The sequence below is a fragment of the Dipodomys spectabilis genome, unplaced genomic scaffold (assembly GCF_019054845.1).
Source record: "Dipodomys spectabilis isolate Male_0828 unplaced genomic scaffold, ASM1905484v1 ptg000042l, whole genome shotgun sequence".
NCBI lineage: Eukaryota > Metazoa > Chordata > Mammalia > Rodentia > Heteromyidae > Dipodomys > Dipodomys spectabilis.
The window spans coordinates 16746873-16770975 of NW_024870719.1; the positions used below are offsets into that span (position 1 = coordinate 16746873).

General features: G+C 36.4%; 1 protein-coding gene and 1 pseudogene across 6 annotated transcripts in view; one reads left to right on the plus strand and one right to left on the minus strand.

Moving 5' to 3' along the window:
• Positions 1 to 3540: 3540 nt before the first annotated feature.
• Txndc16 (thioredoxin domain containing 16) overlaps positions 3541 to 24103 on the minus strand; it is a 65341-nt gene continuing 44778 nt past the window's right edge. For 5 of the 6 annotated variants that reach the window (XM_042677928.1, XM_042677929.1, XM_042677927.1 and 2 more), the window contains 7 exons: positions 20905 to 21073; positions 20159 to 20295; positions 16845 to 16929; positions 14821 to 14959; positions 12946 to 13106; positions 11163 to 11353; positions 3541 to 3817 (listed from right to left, as the gene is read on the minus strand). In XM_042677928.1, coding sequence (XP_042533862.1) covers positions 3552 to 3817; positions 11163 to 11353; positions 12946 to 13106; positions 14821 to 14959; positions 16845 to 16929; positions 20159 to 20295; positions 20905 to 21073 — 1148 coding nt within the window. In that variant the 3' untranslated portion in view covers positions 3541 to 3551. The remainder of the gene's footprint in view (positions 3818 to 11162; positions 11354 to 12945; positions 13107 to 14820; positions 14960 to 16844; positions 16930 to 20158; positions 20296 to 20904; positions 21074 to 24103) is intronic. The other variant, XM_042677933.1, reaches the window with a different exon arrangement.
• Positions 5185 to 5650, plus strand: LOC122106448 (annotated as a pseudogene).

Here is a 24103-nt window from a genome sequence, read left to right on the forward strand (position 1 = left end):
ATCATTTACTTTTAAGGACTAGATTCTGTATATGGGAGAGAATATTCCATATTTACTTTCTTAGTTTGGTTTATGTTACTTAGCACGATGATCTAATTTCACCTATTTTCCTGAAAATGGCGTGATTTCATTCATTATGGCTAACTAATACTCCATTGTACGTGCATACATTTTATCCACTCATTGGTTGATGAACACCCAGACTGATTTCTGTAATTTTTGTGAATAGTGATGCTCTGGATATAGACATGCAGTTATCTCAACTGGATGCCAGTTACATTCCTTAGGGTATGTCTAGGAATGGTATAGCAGGATCATGTGGTAGTTCAATCATTGGTTTTCCTAAGGAAACTTAATATTGATTTTCATGGTGGCTGCACTAATTTACATTCCCACCAGCATAGGGTTCCACTTTCTCCCATATCCTTGCCAGCATTTGTTGTTTTCTTTTTTTTGTGGGGAGGGCGGGTCTGGTCGTGGGGCCTGAACTCTGGGTTTGCACTCTACCACTTGAGCCATAGCACCACTTCCAGCTTTTTTTCTTTTTGCTTATGTGGTGCTGAGGACTCGAACCCAGGGCCTCATGCATACAAAGCAAGCACTCTACCACTGAGCCACCCTCCCAGCCCTGTTGTTTGTTTTCTTAATGATGGCCATTCTGACTGGGGCGAGACAGAATCTTGATGATGTTTTGTTGTATTTCTTTTATAGCTAAGGTTGTTGAAGATTCCTTCACATATCAATTAGACATTTGTTGAAGAGACTGTCTTTTCTCCAACATGTTTTGATGCATTTGTCAAAGAATAGATGGCTGTAGTTTTTTGGATTGATTTCTGAGCCTTTTATTCCATTCCATTATGGAAGGAAAGTTCTTGAGATTCAAAAAGCTGGAAGTAGAACTGACTCAAGTGGTAGAACACCAGCCTTGAGCAAAAAGCTAAGGGACAGTGTCTAGGCCCTGAGTTCAAGCCCCAGGACTAGCATCCCCCCCACCCAAAAAGTGGACAAAATGGAGCAAAACGATATCAAAAGGGCACGAAGGTCTGAAGAACAACCATCTATGTTGCTGTTGATGTTTTTTCTATTTCCTTACTGTTTTTCCTTCTCCACATTCATTCTAGTTTTATCCAGTGAACAAAATTTAGTTTCTTCTGTAGGGGCTATACCTTCTGCACTGCTGCTGCTTAGTCTTCCCTAAGGGCTACTGTGAGTCACAAGACAGAAGCCTATTCGAGATGATTCTTTACCGAGCTGTTGTTTCTGCTACACAGATTCCAGAATAACATTAATCCTATCTTTTCAAATATTAGTTTGTCTTCTAGCTCTATAAGTAGACCAGCATTCCCTTTTTGCTTAAATTAGCTAAAGAAACATTTCTGTTGTTTGGAACCAAAGATATCCAACTGATAAAAAGTAAGTGGCCCTGGGGCTGGGAAGGTGGCTCAGTGGTAGAGCGCTTGCCTTGGGTGCCTGAGGCCCTGGGTTCAATTCCTCAGCACCACATAAGCAAAAAGAAAATAGCCGGAAGTAGCACTGTGGCTCAAGTAGCCTTGAGCTGAAGAGCTGAGGGACAGCGTCCAGGCCCAGAGTTCAGGCTCCATGACCGGACCCCCTCACCCCCCCAAAAAAAAGTAAGTGGCCCAAGAAAGGCCAAAGAAAGTTTTTGTTGAAGGTAGCCTAAAATTTGGACACTTTAAGTGAACATATATTAAAGGGTGTCAAAATTGCTGGCTGCAGTACAATGATGAATCAACTTCATGTTTCTATATTCTGGCAGTTATTAGAATTGTACTGATCAAGCTGATAATGTTTTTATGACTATAAACATTAGAGTTCATTCACGTATCTTCCATGTTAGAAATAACCTAAATGAGAATGAATGAAACAAGTAAGGCACTACAGGCTAACCGAGGAAGGGTGCTGCTCTCAGCAAATGATTTACATCACACTAAAGTGGATTGTATAGTTTATTGACATTTAGCCACTAAATTCCAGTTGTGAAACAGTTGTATTAGATAAGCCAGATGCAGAAAAAATTTAAAGAATATGCTACCATAAGTAGATCTCACAAGCACCATGTCGGATGTTCTTAATAAATCTCTTAAAATTCAGAGCAACTGCACATATGACTGCTGCAAACAAATCAACCTGACAGTAAGTGATCTGTTAAGAAATTAATTTTTGGCTAATTGTTCCTTCTTATAAAGATAAGGTCTTATGGCCCCAGGAGACAAACTCATTTGTTTTTTTTTTTTGTTTGTTTTTTTGTTTTGTTTTCTTTGGGTCTGGTCGTGGGGCCTGAAATCTGGGCCTGGGCACTGTCCCTCAGCTCTTCAGCTCAAGGCTAGTGCTCTACCACTTGAGTCGCAGCACCACTTCTAGCTTTTTTCTTTTTGTTTATGTGGTGCTGAGGAAACGAACCCAGGGCCTCATGCATGCAATGCAAGCGCTCTACCACTGAGCCACCTTCCCAGCCCCCAAACTCATTTGTTTAAAGATTATACGGATAGACAGATTTTTAGACATTGTTCAGATAAGGGAATCTCTCCGTTTGTAAGCGAACAGCAGAAAATTTCATTTCTGTTCACCTGAAATTTAGCAATATAACCTTCAGAAACAGTTTAAGACTCTCTTTAAAAATATTACCTTGAGTCCTTTGGGGGGCATATGTTATAACTTTTGAAAATATTAAAATTAGTAAGGTAAAGTTACATCCAGAGGATAGTTTATATGGTATTAAACCACCTAATATTTATTTTTAACATTCAGTATTTTTTTCAAATATGTGAATGGAGCAGATCCAGATTATTTGGTGAGCCCCCTCTGCTACAAGTTAGTAACACAGGGTTACTCAGCTTTAGCAATACTGGTATTTGGGGCAAGACAATTGGTTGCTGTAAGGGGATGTCTTGGTATAGGTTGTTTGGCAGCACTGGCCTCTACCCACTTGATGCAATAGCATCCTCAGTCATCCAATCAAATATCTCCCAGGGCAGGGAAGGACTGAAAATCACAACAAATATAACTGCCAGCTATATGACTCCACTGTAGAGTCAACTGTGATTTAAACTAGCATTACATTTCAATTTTAATACAAATATATATTGTGACTAGAACTAAATTAAATTAATTGCATCACCTTCTGTCTTCAAATGAAGTGTCTAGTACAACAGCCACGTACCCATATGTTAATGAGCACTTGAAATACAGCTATTCTGTAGTGAGAAACAGCAAGTTTATGTCAAATATACACTGTATTTTGAAGATGTAGTAAAAAGAAAAAAAATAAGAAAAGAAAAAGTAAATCCCTGAAAGCTTTTCATATAACTTTACTTATCTGGGGTATACTAACTAGGTCAAATTAATTTCACCTGCTCTTTTATACTTTTTTTTTAGCTACCTGAAAAATTTATGTATGTAACTTCCATTGTAATGCTTTTAAAGGGCACTTGTCTAGAAACTTGATGTGATTTAGTATTAGTTCTTAATAAATAAATTATTGAGTCTCTCAATTAAGCCAAATAGAAAAAGGATAGCCCTTTGTAAATAGTTCATAACTCTTTATCATGCCTAAGTGATTTTTCTGTTTCTTTAAACCAGTTATTTCTATTCCAATGTTTTATTCTCGGTGTTTCAGTGGGCTCTTTTTTGACTGCTGATTTGTCTTCATGTCCCTTACCACTATCACGCACATCTCCTTCTTTCAGACACTCAGGAACCTTCTTGGTGGGATGCTGCTGCGACGTTTCAGCATCCATCATGCTTAGAAAATCATAGGCTGGAAGAGGAGGCTTCCACTTCTGAGCAGATAAAGTTGCTGGAGGAAGATACAACCAAGAGTTAATGATTAGCAGTTATAAATAGTCACATAAATATACTAGAAAATGTTCTATAAAATGTAATCATATAACTATACCGTGAAAATTATCCATAAAGTTTACCTGTGGGCAAGAGGACCTTGTTAGTCTTAAGCAAAGCTAAGTATTTTGAGGAAATGATGTCATTATTAGTTATTTTCATTTGTTATATTATATTCATACACAGAAATAACTACTAATGGAGAGAAAGGAAAGATCTTACTACTTACCAACCTTTACATAAATTAAAATAAAAAGTCTTGGGGGAGGAGAGTGAGGGAAGGGATAGTATGAATAAAACAAAGGAGGGGGTAACAGTGTTTGACAAGACATGTACTCATTACCTTACTCATGACTGTAACTCCTCTATACAACATCTTTACAATAAAATAAAATTTTTTTAGAAAGCCTGCTTTTCTACTCCAGTCTCAACTGCTTCCCAAATGTAAATGGCTCTTTTTTATACATATTTTATTGTAAATACTGTACAGGGGGGTTACAGTTACATGAGTAAGGTAATGAGTACATTGCCTATGAGCACTGTTATCCCCTCCTTTGTTTTCCCCTCCTATCCCTTCCCTTCCTGACTCCCCAACTCCCCCACCCCCAAGTTGTAAAGTTCATTTTCAACATAGTGTCTTGTAACTTACTCTTATAATCATTCAGGAAAAAAATTTTCATAACATAGTTATTATTTTGCTTTTATACAAATATTTCTTTAAAGCATTTTCGATTTTTTTTGGTGCTGTGTATGCATGCTGGTACTAAGCCTTGAAGGCAGGGCCTTGCACTCTCTTGGCTTTTCTGTTCAAAGCTGCTGTTTTACATATGAGCCACAGCTCCACTTCTGGCTTTTTTCCTGGCTAATTGGAGATTAGAGTTTCATGAGTTTTCTGCCCAACTAGCTTCAAACTGCCATCCACCTGTCTCAGCCTTCTGAGTAGCTATGATTACAAGCATGACCCACTGGAGCCTGGCTAGCATTTTCTGATTTTGAAGGTTTCATTTTATTAATAACCTTCCTACAGACTATAAATAATACAAACAACAAATAATTTTAAATTGCTGTGTAGCCAACTATACTACAGACAGTAATTGGATCATGAGCTTTATGGCAATAAATCTTAATATTATTTTGAAGTATTTGTCATTAGAAAGAAGAAAAACTACATTGGCATTGTAGTTCATGCCTATAATCCTTGTTAATTGGAAAGCTGAGAATGGAAAAATCATGGTTTGAGGCCAGCCTGGAGAAAAAGCTGGGTACCATTATGTGCCTGTCTTCCCAGCTATACAGGAAGCATAAACAGGAGGATCTTGTTCTGTGATGACCTGGACATTCAAAAAATATTCAAACCAGGACCGAGGGAGAGACGTAGAGCTCGAGTTGGAGACCGAGACCAGCGGCCCAGAGCGCCCCCCCCCCCCCCCCAGAAGCCCCGGAAACATGACAGCGGTGCGGCGGACCTGGAGCAGGTCACCGACTACGCGGAGGAGAAGAAGATCCAGAGCTCCAACCTGGAGACGGCCATGTCCGTCATCGGAGATAGACGGTCCCGGGAGCAGAAAGCCAAACAGGAGCGGGAGAAGGAATTGGCAAAGGTCACAATCAAAAAGGAAGATCTGGAGTTGATAATGACAGAGATGGAGATCTCTAGAGCAGCAGCAGAGAGGAGCTTGCGGGAACACATGGGCAATGTGGTAGAAGCTCTTATTGCCCTAACCAACTGAGAGGTATTTTCTTAGACATTTTCTGGATTAACTTACTGCAACAAACTTTTTTCTTATCTTGGAAAAAAAATATTCAAACCATAACAAAAACAAAAAGGTTTGGTGGAGTGGCTCAGTGGCAGTGTCTGCCTGGCTAGTGCAAAACTTTTAGTTCAAACTTTAGTATGTCAAAACAAAGGGGGAAAAAAAAGAAAAACTGATTAGAGCTGACAAACATATATGAGATAAATAACCATTCTCTACCTAGTAGATGGATTTTACAAAATAGTTTAAGTTGGCTCATTTAAAATACTATTTGGAAACATAAGCAATAGAAGGAAATATTCAAATTAAAACTTTAAAAAATAAAAGTTTTACAAGCCAAGAAAGTGCTCATAAAATACAAACTTGAGATTTTATAAAGCAAATACATATTTTAAAGCCTTAGAAAATATGAGTAAACTTCAATTACCTAGAACAGAAAATCTGCTTATGTACATTTAAAGTATCCCTACACTTACTGACATAATTTCTTCATTCAGACTGATTCATATGAAATCTCAGCACGTGTTATATCAACACAATATTAAATTTAGATTATCCATAGTACTGATGTTTCAAATTAGGGTTAGCAGATACAGAAGTGACAATGAACAGAGCACCAGTGGCTCATGCCTATTATCCCAGTTACTCAGGAGGCTGAGATCTGAAGATTAGGATTCAAAGCCAGTATGGGCAAAAAAAAAAAAAAGTCCGTGAGAGTCTTATCTCCAAATAACCAGCAAAAAGCCAGAAGTGGAAGTGTGATTCAAGTAGTAGGTGAGTGAAAAAGTCTAGAGAGAGTATAAGGTCCTGAGTTCAAGCCCCAGCATTGGCCCATAAAAGAAAGACAATAGAAAAGAATAATGAAAGGGGTGGCATTGATCAAGGTGCATTATAGTTATAAACTTTGATTTGTTGAATTGAAACCCCTTTGTATTTTTAAGTAAATTTAAAAAGTAACAAATGAAAATTTTCTAAATATACTGAATAAGGACAGGGTGAGAACAGCTATAGTCTGAACTATAGCTATATGTATATGAAAATATCTTTAAGAAGAGTCTAGTTAAAGGGGTAGCAGATATTTTGCAATATTTATCTTTAAAGTGAACACTGCATTCAGAGACTAGCAGTCTTGAGATGCTGACAAATGTATGTAAGTTAGCATTCTAATTATGCTAATTACTTGTTAAGGGAACTCTACAAAGGTCATACTATCAACTGCAAATAAAACTGTACTCTAACCATGGTGTTAAATACCTTATTCATCAAGTTACTACTAATAAAGAATAACAGCTAACATTTATTGAGCCTTTCCTATATGTCAGGCCTTACTCACTTAATCTTTACAATAACAGAAGCACAATTATTTCCCCAATTTTGTAGATGAGAAGACAAAGACATAAAAAAAGTCGGGGAACTGGGCCAAAGTGTAAATCTCAACTAGGAGTAGGCTGTGGGCACACCTCACTTGCAACAAGTAAGTTGAGGAAAACATCCATGACACTGTGGAACAGTGAGTCATTCCCAGAATGTGGCTATAACCTGCTGCATCTCTTTTCCCCTAACTCCATGCACTGCTGTCAGTGAAGATCTGTCCAAAGGGTGGTGAAAGCAGATCCCCTCGCACAGAAGGGAGCACTCAACACGCAGAAGGACAAGGCAGATTTCTCCTTCCCTGCTGTACACTGGTTTTGGCAGAGATTATTTTAAATATGACCCAGAAGCATAGACAACAAAAACAAGACAAATGGAATTTTTAAAAATACTCAAATTAAAAAGCTTCTAAGGAAATGAATGAATCAAAAGAATTAAGAAACTGTACAGAAATAGATACATATTTGCAAATCATACATCTCATAAGGGGTGGATATATAGACTATGGAGGAAACTCAAACTACTCAATAGCAAAACAACCTAATTAAAATATGGGCAAAGGACCTGAGTAGATGTTTTTCTAAGGAAGATAGTAAAGCTAATAGGTATATCAAAAGGTTCTCAACTCCACTAATCATCAGAGAAATGAAAATTAAAACTAAACTGAGCTATCATCTAATACTATAAAAATATATTTTATTTTTTTAAAAAAGATAAAGTGAGGTTGTGGAGAAAAGAAAATCTTTGTATGTATGATGGCAATGTAAAATAGTTCAGCTATTATGGGAAACAGTATGGCAGTTCTTTCAATTAAAAGTAGTACTAGTATATGATCCAGCAATCCCACTACTGAATATACATCCAAAAAAACTGAAATCAGTATGTCAAGGAGATACAGGCACTCCCACAATCATGGTAGCATTATTCACAATAGCCATGAGTTGAAATCAGTCTGTGTCTATCAAAGGATTGTGGTATATATACACAATGGAATGCTATTCAGCCTTAGAAAAAAAGGAAGTACCTTCATTTGTGAAAGATAGGGATGAAGCTGAAGAACATTATGTTCAGTAAAATAAGCCAAGTATAGGAAGACAAATACCATATGATCTCATTTATATGAAAAATCTAATACGATCGATCAGGTGAAGTGGTGCATACTTGTAATCCCAGCACTTGAGAGGTAGAAGCAGGAGTTTGTGAGTTTTAAACTAGCTATAAAACAAATAAATAAAATAATAAAACACACAGATGAAGAGTGCAGAATGGTGGTTACCAGGGGTTTGGGGGTGAGGGATAGGAAAAGGAGAGATGTTGGTCAAAGAGAACAAAGTTTGCTACATGAGAGGAGTAAGTTCTGGAGATCTGCTGAACAGCATGATGACCATACTAAACCATAATGTCTTGTAAGTTGAAAATACTAATATAGATTTTAATGTTCTCATCACAAATAATGGTAAATATATGAGGTACAGATTTGCTACAATGTGTCTCCTTTACTGTTTAATTGTGACTTCAGCTACCTAACTCTTCTACAGATATTTCATACCATTCTTGTGAGGAGTAAAAGATAATAATAAATCATTTAGCATTGTAGTAGACACAAAACATTTGATAAGTGTTACTATCATTAAATTTAATAAAATGTAATATAATTATTTTCTGTGGGCAATACCTGTCACATAGGCTTCTTGTAAGAATTAGTTAAAACAGTTAATAAAGCACATTTTACTAGTTATTACTATAATTATTAAAGTTAAAAGGCAATCATGTCAGCCAGGCACCAGTGGCTCATGCCTGTAATCCTAGCTACTCAAGAGGCTGAGGTTTGAGGAATGTGGTTCAAAGCCAGCCTCAGGCAGGAAAAGTCCGTGACTCTTATCTCCAAATAAAATAGAAAAAACTGGAAGTAAAGCTGTGGCTCAAATGGTAGAACACTAGCCTTGACCGAAATGAAGCTCAAGAACAGTGCCCAGGCCCTGAATTCAAGGCCCAGGAACAGCCAAAACAGAGAAAGACACAATCATGGCTTTTAAAATACTACTGCATTAGTTTACATATATAGAATTAGACAGAAAACCACAAAGTTGAGATAAAAATCACTGCAAACTTGATTATTACCTAACAATACTAGAAACTTTATAGACTGTTAATTACATGGTTACTTGGAGATCCAATAAAACAAGTGAAATCATACACTGACACTTCAGGCACTTGGTTAAGAATAGAAGCTCTGGGGTTACACTGTAGCGTTTGAATTCCTACTCTGGTATTTATTAAGTGAATAACCTTTGACAGGCTACTCTGTCTCCATTTTCTCATCTGAAAAAAATAGTATAATGATAACATCGTGAACTCAGGGAGTTATAAAACTAAATCAGATAATCCTGAAATTTAATTAGTACTATGCCTGGAAAAGAGTGCATACTCAATAAATACTGGCTGTTATTTTTAATGTCACAGTAACTTCCTTTGAAATAACTTGTCTATAATGTAAAAGCCATGCATACCATAACCAAAAGGTAGACCTATCTGACTGGTAAAAACAATAAATGGCAAGAGAGAAACTGAAAAGATAGCTTCAGTTTAAGAGCCATATTTTTAGAATATTTAGAACCAGACTTTCATTTAATAATAATGTACCATTCCTTAGATGTTTTCACCTTCTATCAAACCATATATCTGCTTTTACTTACAGAAAGAAGACAAACTGGCATATATAGATATATATTATATATATATGACCACATGAGAACTGTCTTAAGAAAGCCACAATTCTGTTTTATTTAGAAAAAAGTAGAGCGCAAAGGATTTATTTATGCTTTAATGTGTTAATGTTCCATTGTACATTTTTTTATATTTGAATTTAGGACTTTGCACTTGCTGAGCCACATCCCTACCCTGATTTTCTTTTCTTTTCTTTCTTTTTTTTTGGAAGTACTGGAGTTTAAACTCAGTGCCTCATGCTTGCTCAGCTAGCACTCCACCACTGAGCCAGGCTGTTAGCCCTTGTTTTTGCTGGATATTTTGGAGATGGGAGTGTAATGGACTTTTTCTGCCTGGACTGACTTCCAATGGTGATCTTCTGGATCTCAGCCTCCTGAGTAGCTAGAATTACAAGGCATGACCTACTGGTGCTGTTTTTCCAGCCCTGATTTTTTTTTCTTTCTATTTTTCCAATAGGACTACTTCCTTCCTGTTAGGTCTTCCCCAGGAAGGGGAGAAAATGGTCCCTTACCTTGTTCTCCCTCCATGGCCCCTTCCCTGTAAGTCCCCACCCAACATCTGTGTAACCCAGGTAGTGTGCACCTGGGGGCAGTGGGAGGTCCCCCAGGCTCTGAGGTCACCACTGTGGCCACACCTCCTCTCCCCATCTTTCCCTACATAGTCAATCTCCATCAACAGTTCCGCACCTTGCCCCTCTCCCTCTCCCTTCTTCTTTCCCTTCCCCTACAACCCTTGTACCCCCTGCACCCTCCATCTGGTGCAGCCAACATATGCTCTCCCCCCAATAAACTCCTTTCTACCTGAACCATGTGGTGGTCGCCTTTCAGTGAACCTTACACTTCCCAGGCACACACCTGGACCACAATCTATGCATTTTAGGGTTTCCCATCATATACAAATGACAGATGTGTGCTATCATACAGATTCTTCTGCTAAAATGGTATCTTGTGGACTTTTCTGCTCAGGTAGCTCTCAAACAACAATCTTCCTGATGTCAGCTTCCCACACAGTTAGGTTAGAATAACAGACATCACGACTGTACCCTGCTGTGAGTTAAGAAGGGGTCTTGTGAGCATTTCTCTTGGGCAGGCCTCAAAGCATAATCCTTTCATTCTCTGTTTCTCAGGTAGCTGAGCATGAGCAACTGATACCCGGCTTCAATTTTTTCAACTAAATTAAAAATACTGGCAATCTACAGAAGCAATATGGACTCTAAATTAACATTCCAAACAAAGAGGCCTGTAGATCAGCTAATTGTTCTTATCCCTGTTAGACCTTGTATGTTAGTCTTTAAAATTAGAGATTATCCCATGGACAGTATTATCAACATATTAATATTTAGGATATTTCTAAACATTAAAATTATTCTAGTATCTGTTAGCTACAATTAAAGTTTGAAATCTATGTGGCAAAATACAGAATTGTGTGTATTAAATAAAACAGAAAACTTACTGATATGATGTTCTAGCCCTGCTTCTAATTTCTTAAGCCACAATATAAGGCTGTGTTCAGTTATTGACTGGTCTGAAGGAAATGCAAATACATGGCCATCTGAATGAAGATTCACCAAAACAAGAACAGGGAGGGTAGGCAAAGGACCAAAATATGCCTGCAGGACTCCTTTCCCCACAGGAGTATTCTTTCTACAAAAAGAAACAATAGATCATATTCATGATTCTTTCCTTAACAAAATAAATAATAGTTTATAAAACATTAAACTTGAATTACCATGCCAGTAAATTTGCTTTATAAAAAGGCATCCTAAAAACCATGAAGTCTATCACTGTGTTAGCAATGAAATTCTTAAAAAGTTTAACATGAGATAGTCTTTCTTAGGAGGAAAAAAAGGCAACTAATAACAGTTTTCATCAATCACATACATAGCCCAAAGGTTAGTCAGCTTAGACTTGACATAATCAATAGCTTCCTCTCTAGATAAAATGTCAGTACAAAATTAACTGGTTATATAATCATAACATAGATAACAGAATGTTTGTTTACATAAATATCTCTTTTCTAATATGGTGTCTTTCTTCATGAAAAAGAAGGGATTAAAATAGTTATGTTCCCACAAGAAAAAAATTCAGGCTCATGCCTGTAATTTTAACTACTCAGGAGGCTAAAATCTGAGGATCTCATTTCAAAGCCAGCCCAGGCATATGACTCCATGAAATTCCCATCTCCAAATACCTAGTAAAAAGCTAGAAGCGGAGATATGGCTCAAGGGGTAGAGTGCCAGCTATGAGTAAAAGCCAAGTGAGAAAGGCCTGGATCCAGTTCAAGCACCCAGTACCAGAACAAACAACAACAACAAAAAACTAGTTTGCCCAAGGCAGTAAATTTTCCATTATATAAAACGGAATTCTTAGATAGCTGCAATAATAATTACCTGGGAAATTTTTGCCTCAAGCAGTAAGTAGTATTGCTCATAAAACCCACAGCAAAATAGTCACTATTATCGCAATTTTTCAAATAAGTTAAAAAATGAAATGTCTTTGATCTGATGATGTGAACAAGTGACAGACCATTATAGGGTGTAACACCAGTCATACATCTAGAAAAACATAGCAGAAAAGATTGTTGGAAAGTGCACTGAAGCACTTCCTAACTTTACTGGCTGGACTTCAACAATATAGAAACACAGAAAGATGAACTGAGAGAAAAAGCCAAAATCTTACAATCTTATTTTTCTCTATCTGCCAAAAATTTAATACATATCAATTACTTTAAAAATCAGAAAAATCATTACTTAAAAAAAATGACTAGAATGGAAGTGAGGATCAAGTGATAAGAATGCCAGCTAAACAAGCAAGCCCAGAAAGCGTGAGGCCCTGAGTTCAAATTCAAGTACTAGAGGAAAAAAAAAATCCAAGTAGTAGGAAAAATAAATAAATAAACAAATCAATGTTGAATCACATTCTAAAACAAGGACTTCTTGGAACTTTCTTGAAGGAACTGAATTAATAAAATATCATGATTGCATATTTTGTCCCATAATATTAACTCCAAAGGCAAGACTACAGAATTCCATTTCTTACCAAAAATGTATTAACGTAACAATACTGACTTTACATTTTTGGTGTTTTCTTTTCTGAGGCAGGGTCTCACTATGTACTAGTCTGGCCTTGAATTAGAGATCCTCTTGCCTCAAGTGCCCCAATTGTTGGGACTACAGGAGTGTGCCATCACGTCCTTTTTTATTACCTTACATACAAAAATACTAAAATAAACTTACAAATTTAACCAGCAAGGAGTAAGTGAATCCAAGTATTTTTGTTCCATTAGTGTCAATATTGCTTTTCTATACTGAGGATTTATGATGCCATCACTAAACAAAATAAGTAGTGGCTTCTGAAGTCTTAAATATGAGGGAAGATTTTGCACAGTGATTTCTGGCTGTTAAACAGAAAAACCAAAATGAAAACAAAAAACAACTATGAGACACAAAAAATATAGGTATGATGCAGCCTAAAACAGAAAACAACATTTAAGTCACGTATGCAAATTTAGTTAATGAAATATAATTCAAACACATTCCAATTTAAATGGATTATGTAATACTAATAACAATGAGTCCGAAGTTTCTTACTCAATCTCACCTCACTCCATAAATGAATTATCTCCAAAATAAATTACTAAATGCTTCTGATGAAAAAATTAACTTTTAATAACTTCTGATGCTAAAATCTGGGCCAGATTAGCCAACATGCATGTGAAAAGCAAAACTCTTTTACAGTTTTCCTCTACCAAAATTTTGTAAGCAAAATATAAATATCCTGAAGCCAGTTGCTGGTGGCTTATGCCTATAATCCTAACTATGAAGGAAGTTGAGATCTGAGGCTTTGGGTTCAAAGCCAGCCCAGGCAAAAAAGTCCATGAGACTTATATCCCCAAGAAACTACTTAGAAAAAGAAGAGGTGCTAGGCTCAAGTGGTAGAGCACTAGCCTTGAGCAAAAAGAAGTTCAGGGACAGTGCCCAAACCCTGAGTTCAAGCCCCAGGACCAGAACCAAAATATGTACAGAAAGGGATAGATAACTATAGAGATAGATATCTACAGAGTCAGATAGAGATACCTCTATCTATAGATATCTATGGAGATATCTATCTATAGAGATAGATATAGATAGATATATAGACAGAGATCTCTCTCTATATATATGCTGAGTTTAAAACATTTTTCTTTTAATGTCTATGATTACTTAAAATAAAAATTAATAAAACTTTTTTCAAGATTGTAGATTTTTGGCATAATTAAGTTAATCACATGCTAAAACAAACCCAAAAGGCAACTACATTTGTTTAGAATAATTATTATTATTATTTAGAATAATAATATTATTACTAGTATTCACTTCCAAAAACGTAATTGTAGAAGAGAGTTTGTCTAGGTTGTTAATAACAAAAGATCAACAAACAATCCTAATGTCCTTATAATGAAGAATGGCAGTGACAGAAGAGCACAGTCTTCACTATTTTCCATTTTTACCTCCAGATTTGTTACTTCAGCATCTGATTAATCTGTGAGGTGATAAATCACCCCTATCACATAAGCCATTCCCAGCTAACAGAGACTTGCTGAAGTCATGGAGTTAAGGAGGGGGAAGAGTTGAAACTAGATCTTAGGCATCCTGCTCACCAACTTCCCTTTTCACTGAATCACACTAGCATCCACATGAATGAATTTTTTTTTAAGTGGTACCAACTACCTTTGAATACAGTACCAGACCATCCTCAAACAATAATCTCTGGCATATATCTGTCCCTATTTAGTTCTTAAAGTGGCTTTCCTCTGCCACCTTTCATTTTTCATTCAACTCTTTCTTAACTGACCTAGATTTTTATTTCAAATAGCCTCATTACAAAAAATACTCACAAGGGGCTGGGAAGGTGGCTCAGTGGCAGAGCACTTGCCTTGCATGCCTGAGGCCCTAGGTCCAATTCCTCAGCACCACATAAGGAAAAAGAAAAAAGCCAGAAGTGGCGCTGTGCTCAAGTGGTAGAGTGCTAGCCTTGAGCTGAAGAGCTGAGGGACAGCGCCCAGGCCCAGAGTTCAAGCCCCACGACCGGACCTCCCAAAAAAATAATAAAAATAAATAAAAAATACTCACAAATGTTTCCAGTAATGCGCTTGTTATTATTTGAACTATGTCTTGTGCATGAGAGCCAACTAGTGGAATACTTTCTATTTTGTCTTCTTTGTGTCTGGCAAGCACCAGGGCTGGGAGAGTTACAGCATATTTATTTGACCTATGGAGAGGTAGCATTAAAATAAGATGAAAAGTGAATGCTAGGTAAACAACATTGAAATATATGAAGATAACAAAACTACATTCCCTGAAGGCTGTTGACTAATAGAGACTAATAAGGATAAAGGAGTGAGAGTGAAGGCATCAGTCTGGTTAAGGTAGTGTGTAGGCATGTATGAAATTCCATGGTGAGTTCACTTTGAGAAATTATCTCATGCCAACAAAAAAAACAATGAATGACAGGAATATAAAGCAGGTCCTGTCCAGAGTATGAGCACTAGCAGGAGAGGATAGGGTAAACAGAGTAGGTGGAAGAGGGTGAACATGACCAAAGTACTTTATGTACATGTGTGAAATGGAACAATGGAACTTGCTGAGATTAATTTGAGAAGTGGGAAGGAGGGAAAGTGAGTGAAGGGGTGAGTCTGATAAACATATGCCTATACGAACATGTCAAAATATAATCTCCTGATGCTAATAGAAAATGCAGGGGGAAATTCACAAACAAAATATATGAAGTCATCAAAAGCATGAAAACATAAGCCAGCAAGTCACAGCAAGAGGCAACAAATGAAAAGCTCACTGTTAAGAAAAAAATTAACTCAATTTCCACACAAACTTGTCTTCCATGTGAGGCCACCTAAGGAAATTCAGGAACCTTGACAAACTCAATATAAAAATAGCAATAGACACTAATCCATACCAATCCCTCTAACCCTCAATCCCAGCACAACTAATTCATCAAGAAAAGGTCTAGACAGGGTTTGGAACCCTGAGTGGCTCTTGACCTTTTTAGATTGATCACAACACGTTTTTAGCACAGTGATGGCAGAAACTTAGCTATATATTAGACTATGCCTATAAAGTAGCTCCTATGTCTCATTTTATACACAAACAGGATTCAGAGAATGATAAACAGCAGACAACAAATTCAAATGAGGCAATCTCAACACAAAATGTATGCCCAAGTCTGCCTTCCTAAGATTTTTGCTAACTGAATCTTAAAAGAAATTTCTCTGAATTAAATAGGGAAATGCTTTGTGTGAAATTACCAGTGAGGTTAGCCATATGTATAAAGATTTAACTCATGCCAGATCATCTAGAAGCCTCTTGGTCAACCAGTTCATTATAAACAAAACACGTTTAAAAGTATTAGCATCATTCTGTGGACCATAATTAAATACATATTGAGAGATGAAAATAGTAAGTGATCATACATTATCATATGGATATGTTTTCTGGTTTAGTATATAGTTTTAAAAAACCACTTATTGTACAAAATAAAGCGCAGCTTCACCATCAAGAGCAGTGTCAAAGATGAGAGATTTGATCACACAAATCAAAAGTAGGAATATTATAGTCAGGAGGTAAGAAAGACAAACTACTTGGGCTTACTGAATAAATCAATTTGCACATAATATGATATGTGTTAGTAACAGTCTCCAAATTTGAAGTCTAGTTCTTCATCCTACAGGAATGAAAATCTTGGACAATCCATAGGAGCCCCATCTTCCACATACAAAGCAACGTAAGTGGCTATAAGATGCTGATCTTTTAAAGTATATTTTTGGCAGCAAACAAAAGCAGATACTCAATAAGTAAAACTCTCTAAAAATCATGACAATTCTGAAGAACCAAAGCTTCAGAAATATAGTAATCCAAGAGGAAAATTTTTACAGGAAGATGAAGTATAAATTCAAGATTATCCTGTGGGCACTTCAACGTAAAGTAAAAGAATAAAGAATCTAAACAGTCTGGCACTTCCCAGATCTTCCTAGAAGGAAATTTAAATTTTATTTATGGTACTGCTCTTTCTTCCCAAATCAGCTACCTAAACACATTATACTGTTTAGCTTCTTCCTAAAATTAGAAAAGCAGTAACTTACAATATCCAAACATCATCTTCAGAGTAAATTCCAGTAATGGCATGTCCTTTTAGGTAATTTCCTGCTTCAATGAAATATTCTTTTGCTGTAGAGACAAAGACAAGAAAAAAATTTCTGAGACCTTTACTATTATGTGCACCGTTCAAACTGATGACCAGATTTATAGATAATAGTATTTTACTCCTAAGGCATGGTAAATGGAGACAGGCATCCTATATGTATGCTAAAAAGAGAAACAAATATGTAAAATGATATACACTTCAAAAATCACAAACTTGAATTGGGTGTCAGGCTCACACCTGTAATCCGAGCAACCTGGGAGGCTACTAATAGATCATGCTTTAAGGCAATCCCAGGCAGAAAAGTCTGTAAGAACCTGTTAAACCCACAGCTGGGCATAGTGGCACATGCTTGTGATTTTATCTTTGTGGTAGAATCTCTGCCACAAACCAGGCCTAGGCAGAAAAGTTCATGAGACTCTTTATCAGCAGAAACTGGGCATGGTGGCATGTGCCTATCATTTTACCTATGATAGGAAGTTAAATATAGGTGGGTAACTGTTCAGGCCCACACCTAGAGAGGAAGCAAGAATCTATCTCAAAAATAACAAGCACAGCTTCGTGCTGGTGCTCATGCCTGTACTCTGAGCTACTCAGGAGGCTGACAATGAGGATCATGGTTGGAAGCCAGCTTGGGCAAGAAAGTCCAACAAACTATTTAATTAACTACCAAAAAGCCAGAAGTGGAAGTGTGACTTAAGTGGTTGAGTTCTAGTATTGAGCAAAAAAGCTCAGGAACAGTACCAAGGCCGCTGAGTTTAAGCTTCTAGACCAGCACACGCACACACAGACACACAGACACAATTATAAAATGGAAAAGTTCCTATGTGCACAAAAGACTGGGAAGTTTAGTCCTCTAACACTGTTCACATTAGGACTGTGTAACTATGAGAATTTTTGTCTTATTTTCTTCATTTTCTGTAATGTAGTTGTTATTTTTTCAATTTTGACTATTTGTGCATCAGTCTTTCCTCATGTATTAATATATTCCAAAATAAAAGCTACTATTTCTATAGATTTCAGAATGTTTTCATAAACAATAGCATATCCTGGATTTAATCACACTCTTTTAACCAAGAAGTGAGTTTGAATTAAGTAACTGTGGACTAATGAGAAAAGTGCAGATGCTGACTTAATACTAAATGAAGCATTCTTGTTAAGTGAAAGACAATTGCTAGCTCAGCCCTGTGCACCAAAGATTTATAGCAGCACAAATAGAAAATGTTGATGAAAGAAGTAAGCCATAAAGCACCTACAGGGCTAAGCATGCTGAGCCTGCAGATCTACACCCTAGGAGTCAGCAATGTCATCACTGGGTAGCCATGAGGTTCTCTTTTAAAAGAATATATATTCTCCACAAGATTAAAAAATATGGTTGTAAGAAAAGCTAACTAACCAACCAAGGTGGCTCAGTCAGTCTTTTGGGAGCATTTAGAGCTCATAGATTTAAATTTATATATGTATGTATGTATTTATTTATTTAAGTCATGGATTTAATGAGAAACTGGTAACTCCTTAAAATATTTTTCCTACCAAAGTAGGAAAGATTCATAAGAAAACAAACAACTACAAAAGGACTTGCTGGTTTACTTTTGTTTCTAAGAAAAACAGCTAAATTCTTATCAATGGATAAACTTGTATCTACCATAATGGAAACTTTCTGATTCTTCTTTGACAAGTAACAGTGGAAAGAAATAGTATTCTCACATAAATTCCTCATACAGAAGCCTCTCTATTCCTGAATATACTTGCTGAAAGTCTCTTCATTTAAAAAAATAAATAAATACTAAGTAACTATGGAATGGGAAGATGTAAGGCTATAGACTTCAGATGACCTACTAATTCAGGCTACATATTTTTTTTTCTGAACATTCAAAACTAGGAATATTCTTCAGTTCCTAAATGAAAATTACATATATGGCAGAAAATATACAGTGATCTCAAATTCAAGGAAATAATTATCTAAACCAAAAGATATATAAATTTTTTTGTACTATAAACCTTATTTGGGGTATGTATATAAATGATGAATTAGTGCACTGGCAGCCTTAGCTACATGGGAGCATGGGAGGCTGAAGTGGGAAAAGAGCTTGAGCCAGGGAGTTTTAAGACCAGGCAGTTTCTGGAAGATACAAGCAAAATACACATAGTCTTTACATACACAAAAAAGCATATGAAATGCCAGTAAAGCACAAAGCAAGCAGCAGACATTTTATGTATTAAGGTAATATATGTATAAAGCTAATATTCACCTAGAAGACAGGAAAGGCAATAAAGACAAGAAAATGAAAGAACTACTTTATGGAAATTAGTCAGCATTCCTAGTAAAAAAAAGCAAGAAAAACTGAGCACTGGTGGCTCTTGCCTGTAATCCTGGTTATCTGAAGATCACCATTCAAAGCCAGCCTAATCAAAAGACTCTGTGAGACTCTTATCTCCACTTCACCAAAAGCTGGAAGTGGAGGTGTGACTCTGCTGGTAGAACTTCAGCTTTGAGCAAAAAAGCCAAGCAACAACATGAGGCCCTGAGTCCAGCCCCAGTAATGGCATACACAAGAAAAAGAGTTGCATATATAATTTACAATTTTACAATGAGCACAATTTACAGAGGACAAAATTATTTCACTAAGAATCTAAACCATTAAATATTCTAAAAATCCACACAAAGACTAAACATATTCTCCATATGCAGAGAGATAAAGAAAACAGCATAAACATTGCAGATAAATTCTGAAATATATGTATATGTACATATTTATATATATTCTGGAATATATGTATATATATATATATTCTGGAATATACGTATATGTATATATTTAACTTAATTGAGCTTTACATAGGCATAACATTTTTAAAGCTACAATGGTAAGAGTATACAAGTATGTTGACTAAGATAAAATTATAAAGATAAAAAATTATAAAGATAAAACAAAATATTAACTTAGATACTCTTTTAAAATTAACCTCAAGCCAGGTGTTGGTGGCTCACATCTGTACCTAGCTACTCAGGAGGCTGAGATCTGAGGATTACAGTTCACAGCCATCCTGGGCAGGAAAGTCTGTGAGGCTCTTATCTTCAATTAACTATCCCACAAAAATGGGTCAAAGTGGTAGAGCACTTAGCCTTGAGCAAAATAGCTCACAGACAATGCCCAGGCCCTGAGTTCAAGCCCCAGGTCCAACAAACACACACACACACACACACACACACATAACAACTAGAAAGCAATTTTAAAGGTCACCTCTACTTACCTGTTATCATGGCTGGATTAAACAGTCCCAGTACTGACACATTAGAATAGGCAATCAGGTCTTTATATAATTCTCCACTTAAATATTCTTCTGCTTCTTGGATTGAGGCTATGTTTACTGGACATGAAATCCTGTTGCTGGATGAATATACAACTATATTCAAAATCAATTTTTAAAAGTAATTTTCAGCTTCTTAAAAAACATTAAACTTAGCAAGAAATATATACACAAGATAAATATGTACCAATATAAAGACAAAAGTATTCTTTCAAAAATCGATTTAATTAAGCCAGGCACCAGTGGCTCATGCCTATAATTCTAGCTACTCAGGAGGCTGTAATCTGAGGTTTGAGGTTCAAAACCAGAACGGGAAGGAAAATCTGAAAGACTCTTATCTCTACTAAACTACAAAAAAAAACCTGAAAGTGGAGCTGTGGCTCAAGTGGTAGAGTGCTAGCCTTCAGCACAAAAGCTCAGGAACAGTGCCCATGCCCAGAGTTCAAGCCCCACGACTATCACACACACACACACACACACACACACACACACACACACACACACACACACACACACAATCAATACAATTAAAAAAGTGTTGAAATGTCCAAAGACCCTATTTAACAATATTTACTCTGTGATTTCAGTTCTAGTATCCTTCTTAATGTGTTAACAGTATATCAACAAGGTAAAAGAATTGAAACTCCAAGCTCCAAACTTTAGAAATAGTAGTGAAGCTGAATACTTACAGTTGGATAAACTTTAAAAGTGCTTCAGTCCCTAACATACCATCATATGACACTGGGTTCTCGCCTTCCTTGTACATCTTTACCACAGGAAATTCAGTAACATTTTGCTTAGTACATGTATCAGACCAATCTGCACAATTTATTATAGTAAGAAGCATAGTGGATGTGCCTGAAGTGAACAATTATAAATGATAATTAACATTTTAATATTTCAGTTATAATTAATTCTGCTTAGAATGTCATTTTCTTCTCAGTCCATTATCTGATTTTAATCTTTTGTGGTATAACACTCTAACTTTTTTTAAATTCATTTTTCTTTTTTGTGCGTGTGCCAGTCCTGTGCTTAAACTCAGGGCCTGGGCGCTGTCCCTGAGCTTTTTTGCTCAAGACTAGTGCTGTACCTCTTGAGACACAGCTCCACGTCTAGAATTTTGTTGGTTAACTGGATATAAGAGTCTCACAGACGTTCCCACCTGGGCTGGCTTCAAATCATGGTCTTCAGACCTCAGACTCCTGAGTAGCTAGTATTACAGGCATGATTCATGGATATCTGGCTCTTCCTTTATTTTTTCTTTTTTTTAACAAAGCAGTTTATGAATAGAAGATAGCTTGATCAATGCCATCCCTTTCAACATTCTCACCCATCTCTCTCCTACCCATTCCTTCCCTCACTCTTCTTAATTTTGTAGGATGTATACATTGTTGGTTTTTTTTTTTTTTTACTGCATTCTGCCCCACTTCTCTTCATTTGTCGATCCCTTTCTTCTTGACCCTACCCTACCCCTTTGGCGACCTCACTTCCTAGTGTTTTATTTTGCTGAGCTTTGATTTTGACTTTCTAAGGAATTACACTATTTGACTTCTCTGAGTCTACTGTATTTCAGTTAGTACATTTGTATACATTTGCATACTACAAATGTATTTATGTTTATAAGCTCAATCTAGCTTCCACATGTTAGGAAAAAATGCATCCCTTTTCTCTCTGGGCCTAACTTACTTCACATAATATACAAGATAGTTCATGAAGATGACAAAACTAACCAAAGAATAATGGAAGAATTCATGGAGAACGAGAACACAAATAAAAAGCTTAACAAATTCCAAAAGATGGCAAATGAGTCCACTGAAAAAACAGATACTCAAGTGTAAGAGATGAAAGATAGCACAGATAAACAAATCAATAAAGAATAAGAAAAAGTCAATACTAGATCTTCCTTTCTTTCTGTTGGTTTTTAACCTACCCTTTTTAGTTTATTTTTTTCAGTCCCTTTTTGTAGTCTCTTCTACTAAGAGTTCAGAGTTGCTCAATGCTCAGTTTAAAGTGCTTGCTTTCTTCCTTTTTAAACACTCTCAACCCACCAACAATTTTGTCTTAAACTTACACTTTTTAGCTCAGACCCAGATGGATTTACCAGTTCACTTCCCTGTAAATAGAAACATCTTCAAACTCTTGTCTCTAAAGCCAAATACAATTTCCTATGTCACAATGAGATCCCTCTTGTAATAATGTATACTAAATTAAAAGGAAATATGACTTCCTTCCTGTAGATAATGGTAAAGATTGCCACTTGAGTGCAACTCAGAATATCAAGTTTTGTCTTTCATGTGTCCCTGTTCCTAATCTCTCCAGGTCTACTCAACCACTATCTTTGCACTTTTACCACTTCAGTTTTAAATGTCTCCAATTACAGCTCATCTCCAATTATCTTTTCACTTTTACCACTTCAGTTTTAAATTTCTCCAACTACAGTTCCATTTCTCTTAATAAAGTGTCATTTGTTCTGAGGTAACTACAAAGGCTACAATCTACTTCCCGAAATTCATTCTCTACAATAATGCTAGAGATACTTTTCAAACCTCACATGAAAAAGAGGTATCACCCCAAGTTTTTAATAATGAATTTTTTCCTTCATATTTTCAAAGATGATAGCATACAGAGGCATAACTTTTCACTTCAGATTTAGTGAGCTATACTGAGGTGTAGTTTTTTCCCCTGTGCTTTACATAGTACCTGATACATGGTATATACCAAAACTGTATGGAATGTACTCTAATACTTTAAAATCACATTAAATTTCTTATGCTAAAGTATATTAACACTTGAACAGTGCATGAGCATATATAAAGGTAAGCCCTTATTTCTTCCAAAAGCAGACTCAAGTTACATCTTGGCAAAATTCTTCTATGTTTTAACAATGTCATCTGTAAGTGCCTGGTGATTCTTGTTCACACAAAGTGGCATGTTATAGTCCCACCCACGTAGGGAATATAGTAACATTGCAGACACAGATGCTTCTCTTCAAAAGGCATCTGCAACATGCTTGTCACTGCTAAAAATGTCAGTATCACTTTGTCCCTAATGAAGCTGAAAGCCTTAATATTATCTTTAAAACTGGAAAAAGAACACTGATACATGTTATTAAAAGTTATACAGCTAGGCTGGGCATCAGTGGCTCATGCTAGCTAAGGCTAGCTACTCAGGAGGCTGAGATCTGAGGATCACAGTTCAAAGCCAGCCCAGGCAGGAAAGTTCATGAGACTTTATCTCCAATAAACTATTGGAGTGGCGCTGTGGTAGAGCACTAGCCATGAGCACAGGCTCAGGGACAGAGCCCAGGCCCTGAGTTCAAGCCTCAAGAGGGGGGAAAAAAAGTTATACAGCTAAAATTTTTATTAATTTTCTGTTACATGGTTTCAAGATTTACTCATATTTCAATCTAGTCATCTAATAGTCTGACATACCTATAGCATTATAACCCATATACTTACAAACAAAATTCCTTACCTGAAGAATATGACAGTCTCTTTGATACAGATACTATGAAAGAACAAAATTTGGACATTTGCTGCCACCTTGTGACTAAGGGGGAAAAAATGTTCTTCATTGTCTTAAGCTGAGATGAAAAATATATTTTCCCAAGAGTTCACGATGGAAGACAGATTGTAGAAATAATATCCAAAATGCTATCATGTTTTCTTACTTTAACATTATAGTACAGGTTAAGAATGCTAGTCTAAAAATCTGAAATCTCACCTATAATCCTAGCTACTTGAAAGGGCGAGATCACAGTTCAAAGCCAGCTAGAGCAGAAAAGTCCATGAGACTCTGATCTCTAATTAACCATCAAAAAGCTAGAAGTGGAGCTGTGTCTCAAGTGGAAGGGCACCAGCCTTGAGAGAAAAAGCCAAGAGACTCAGG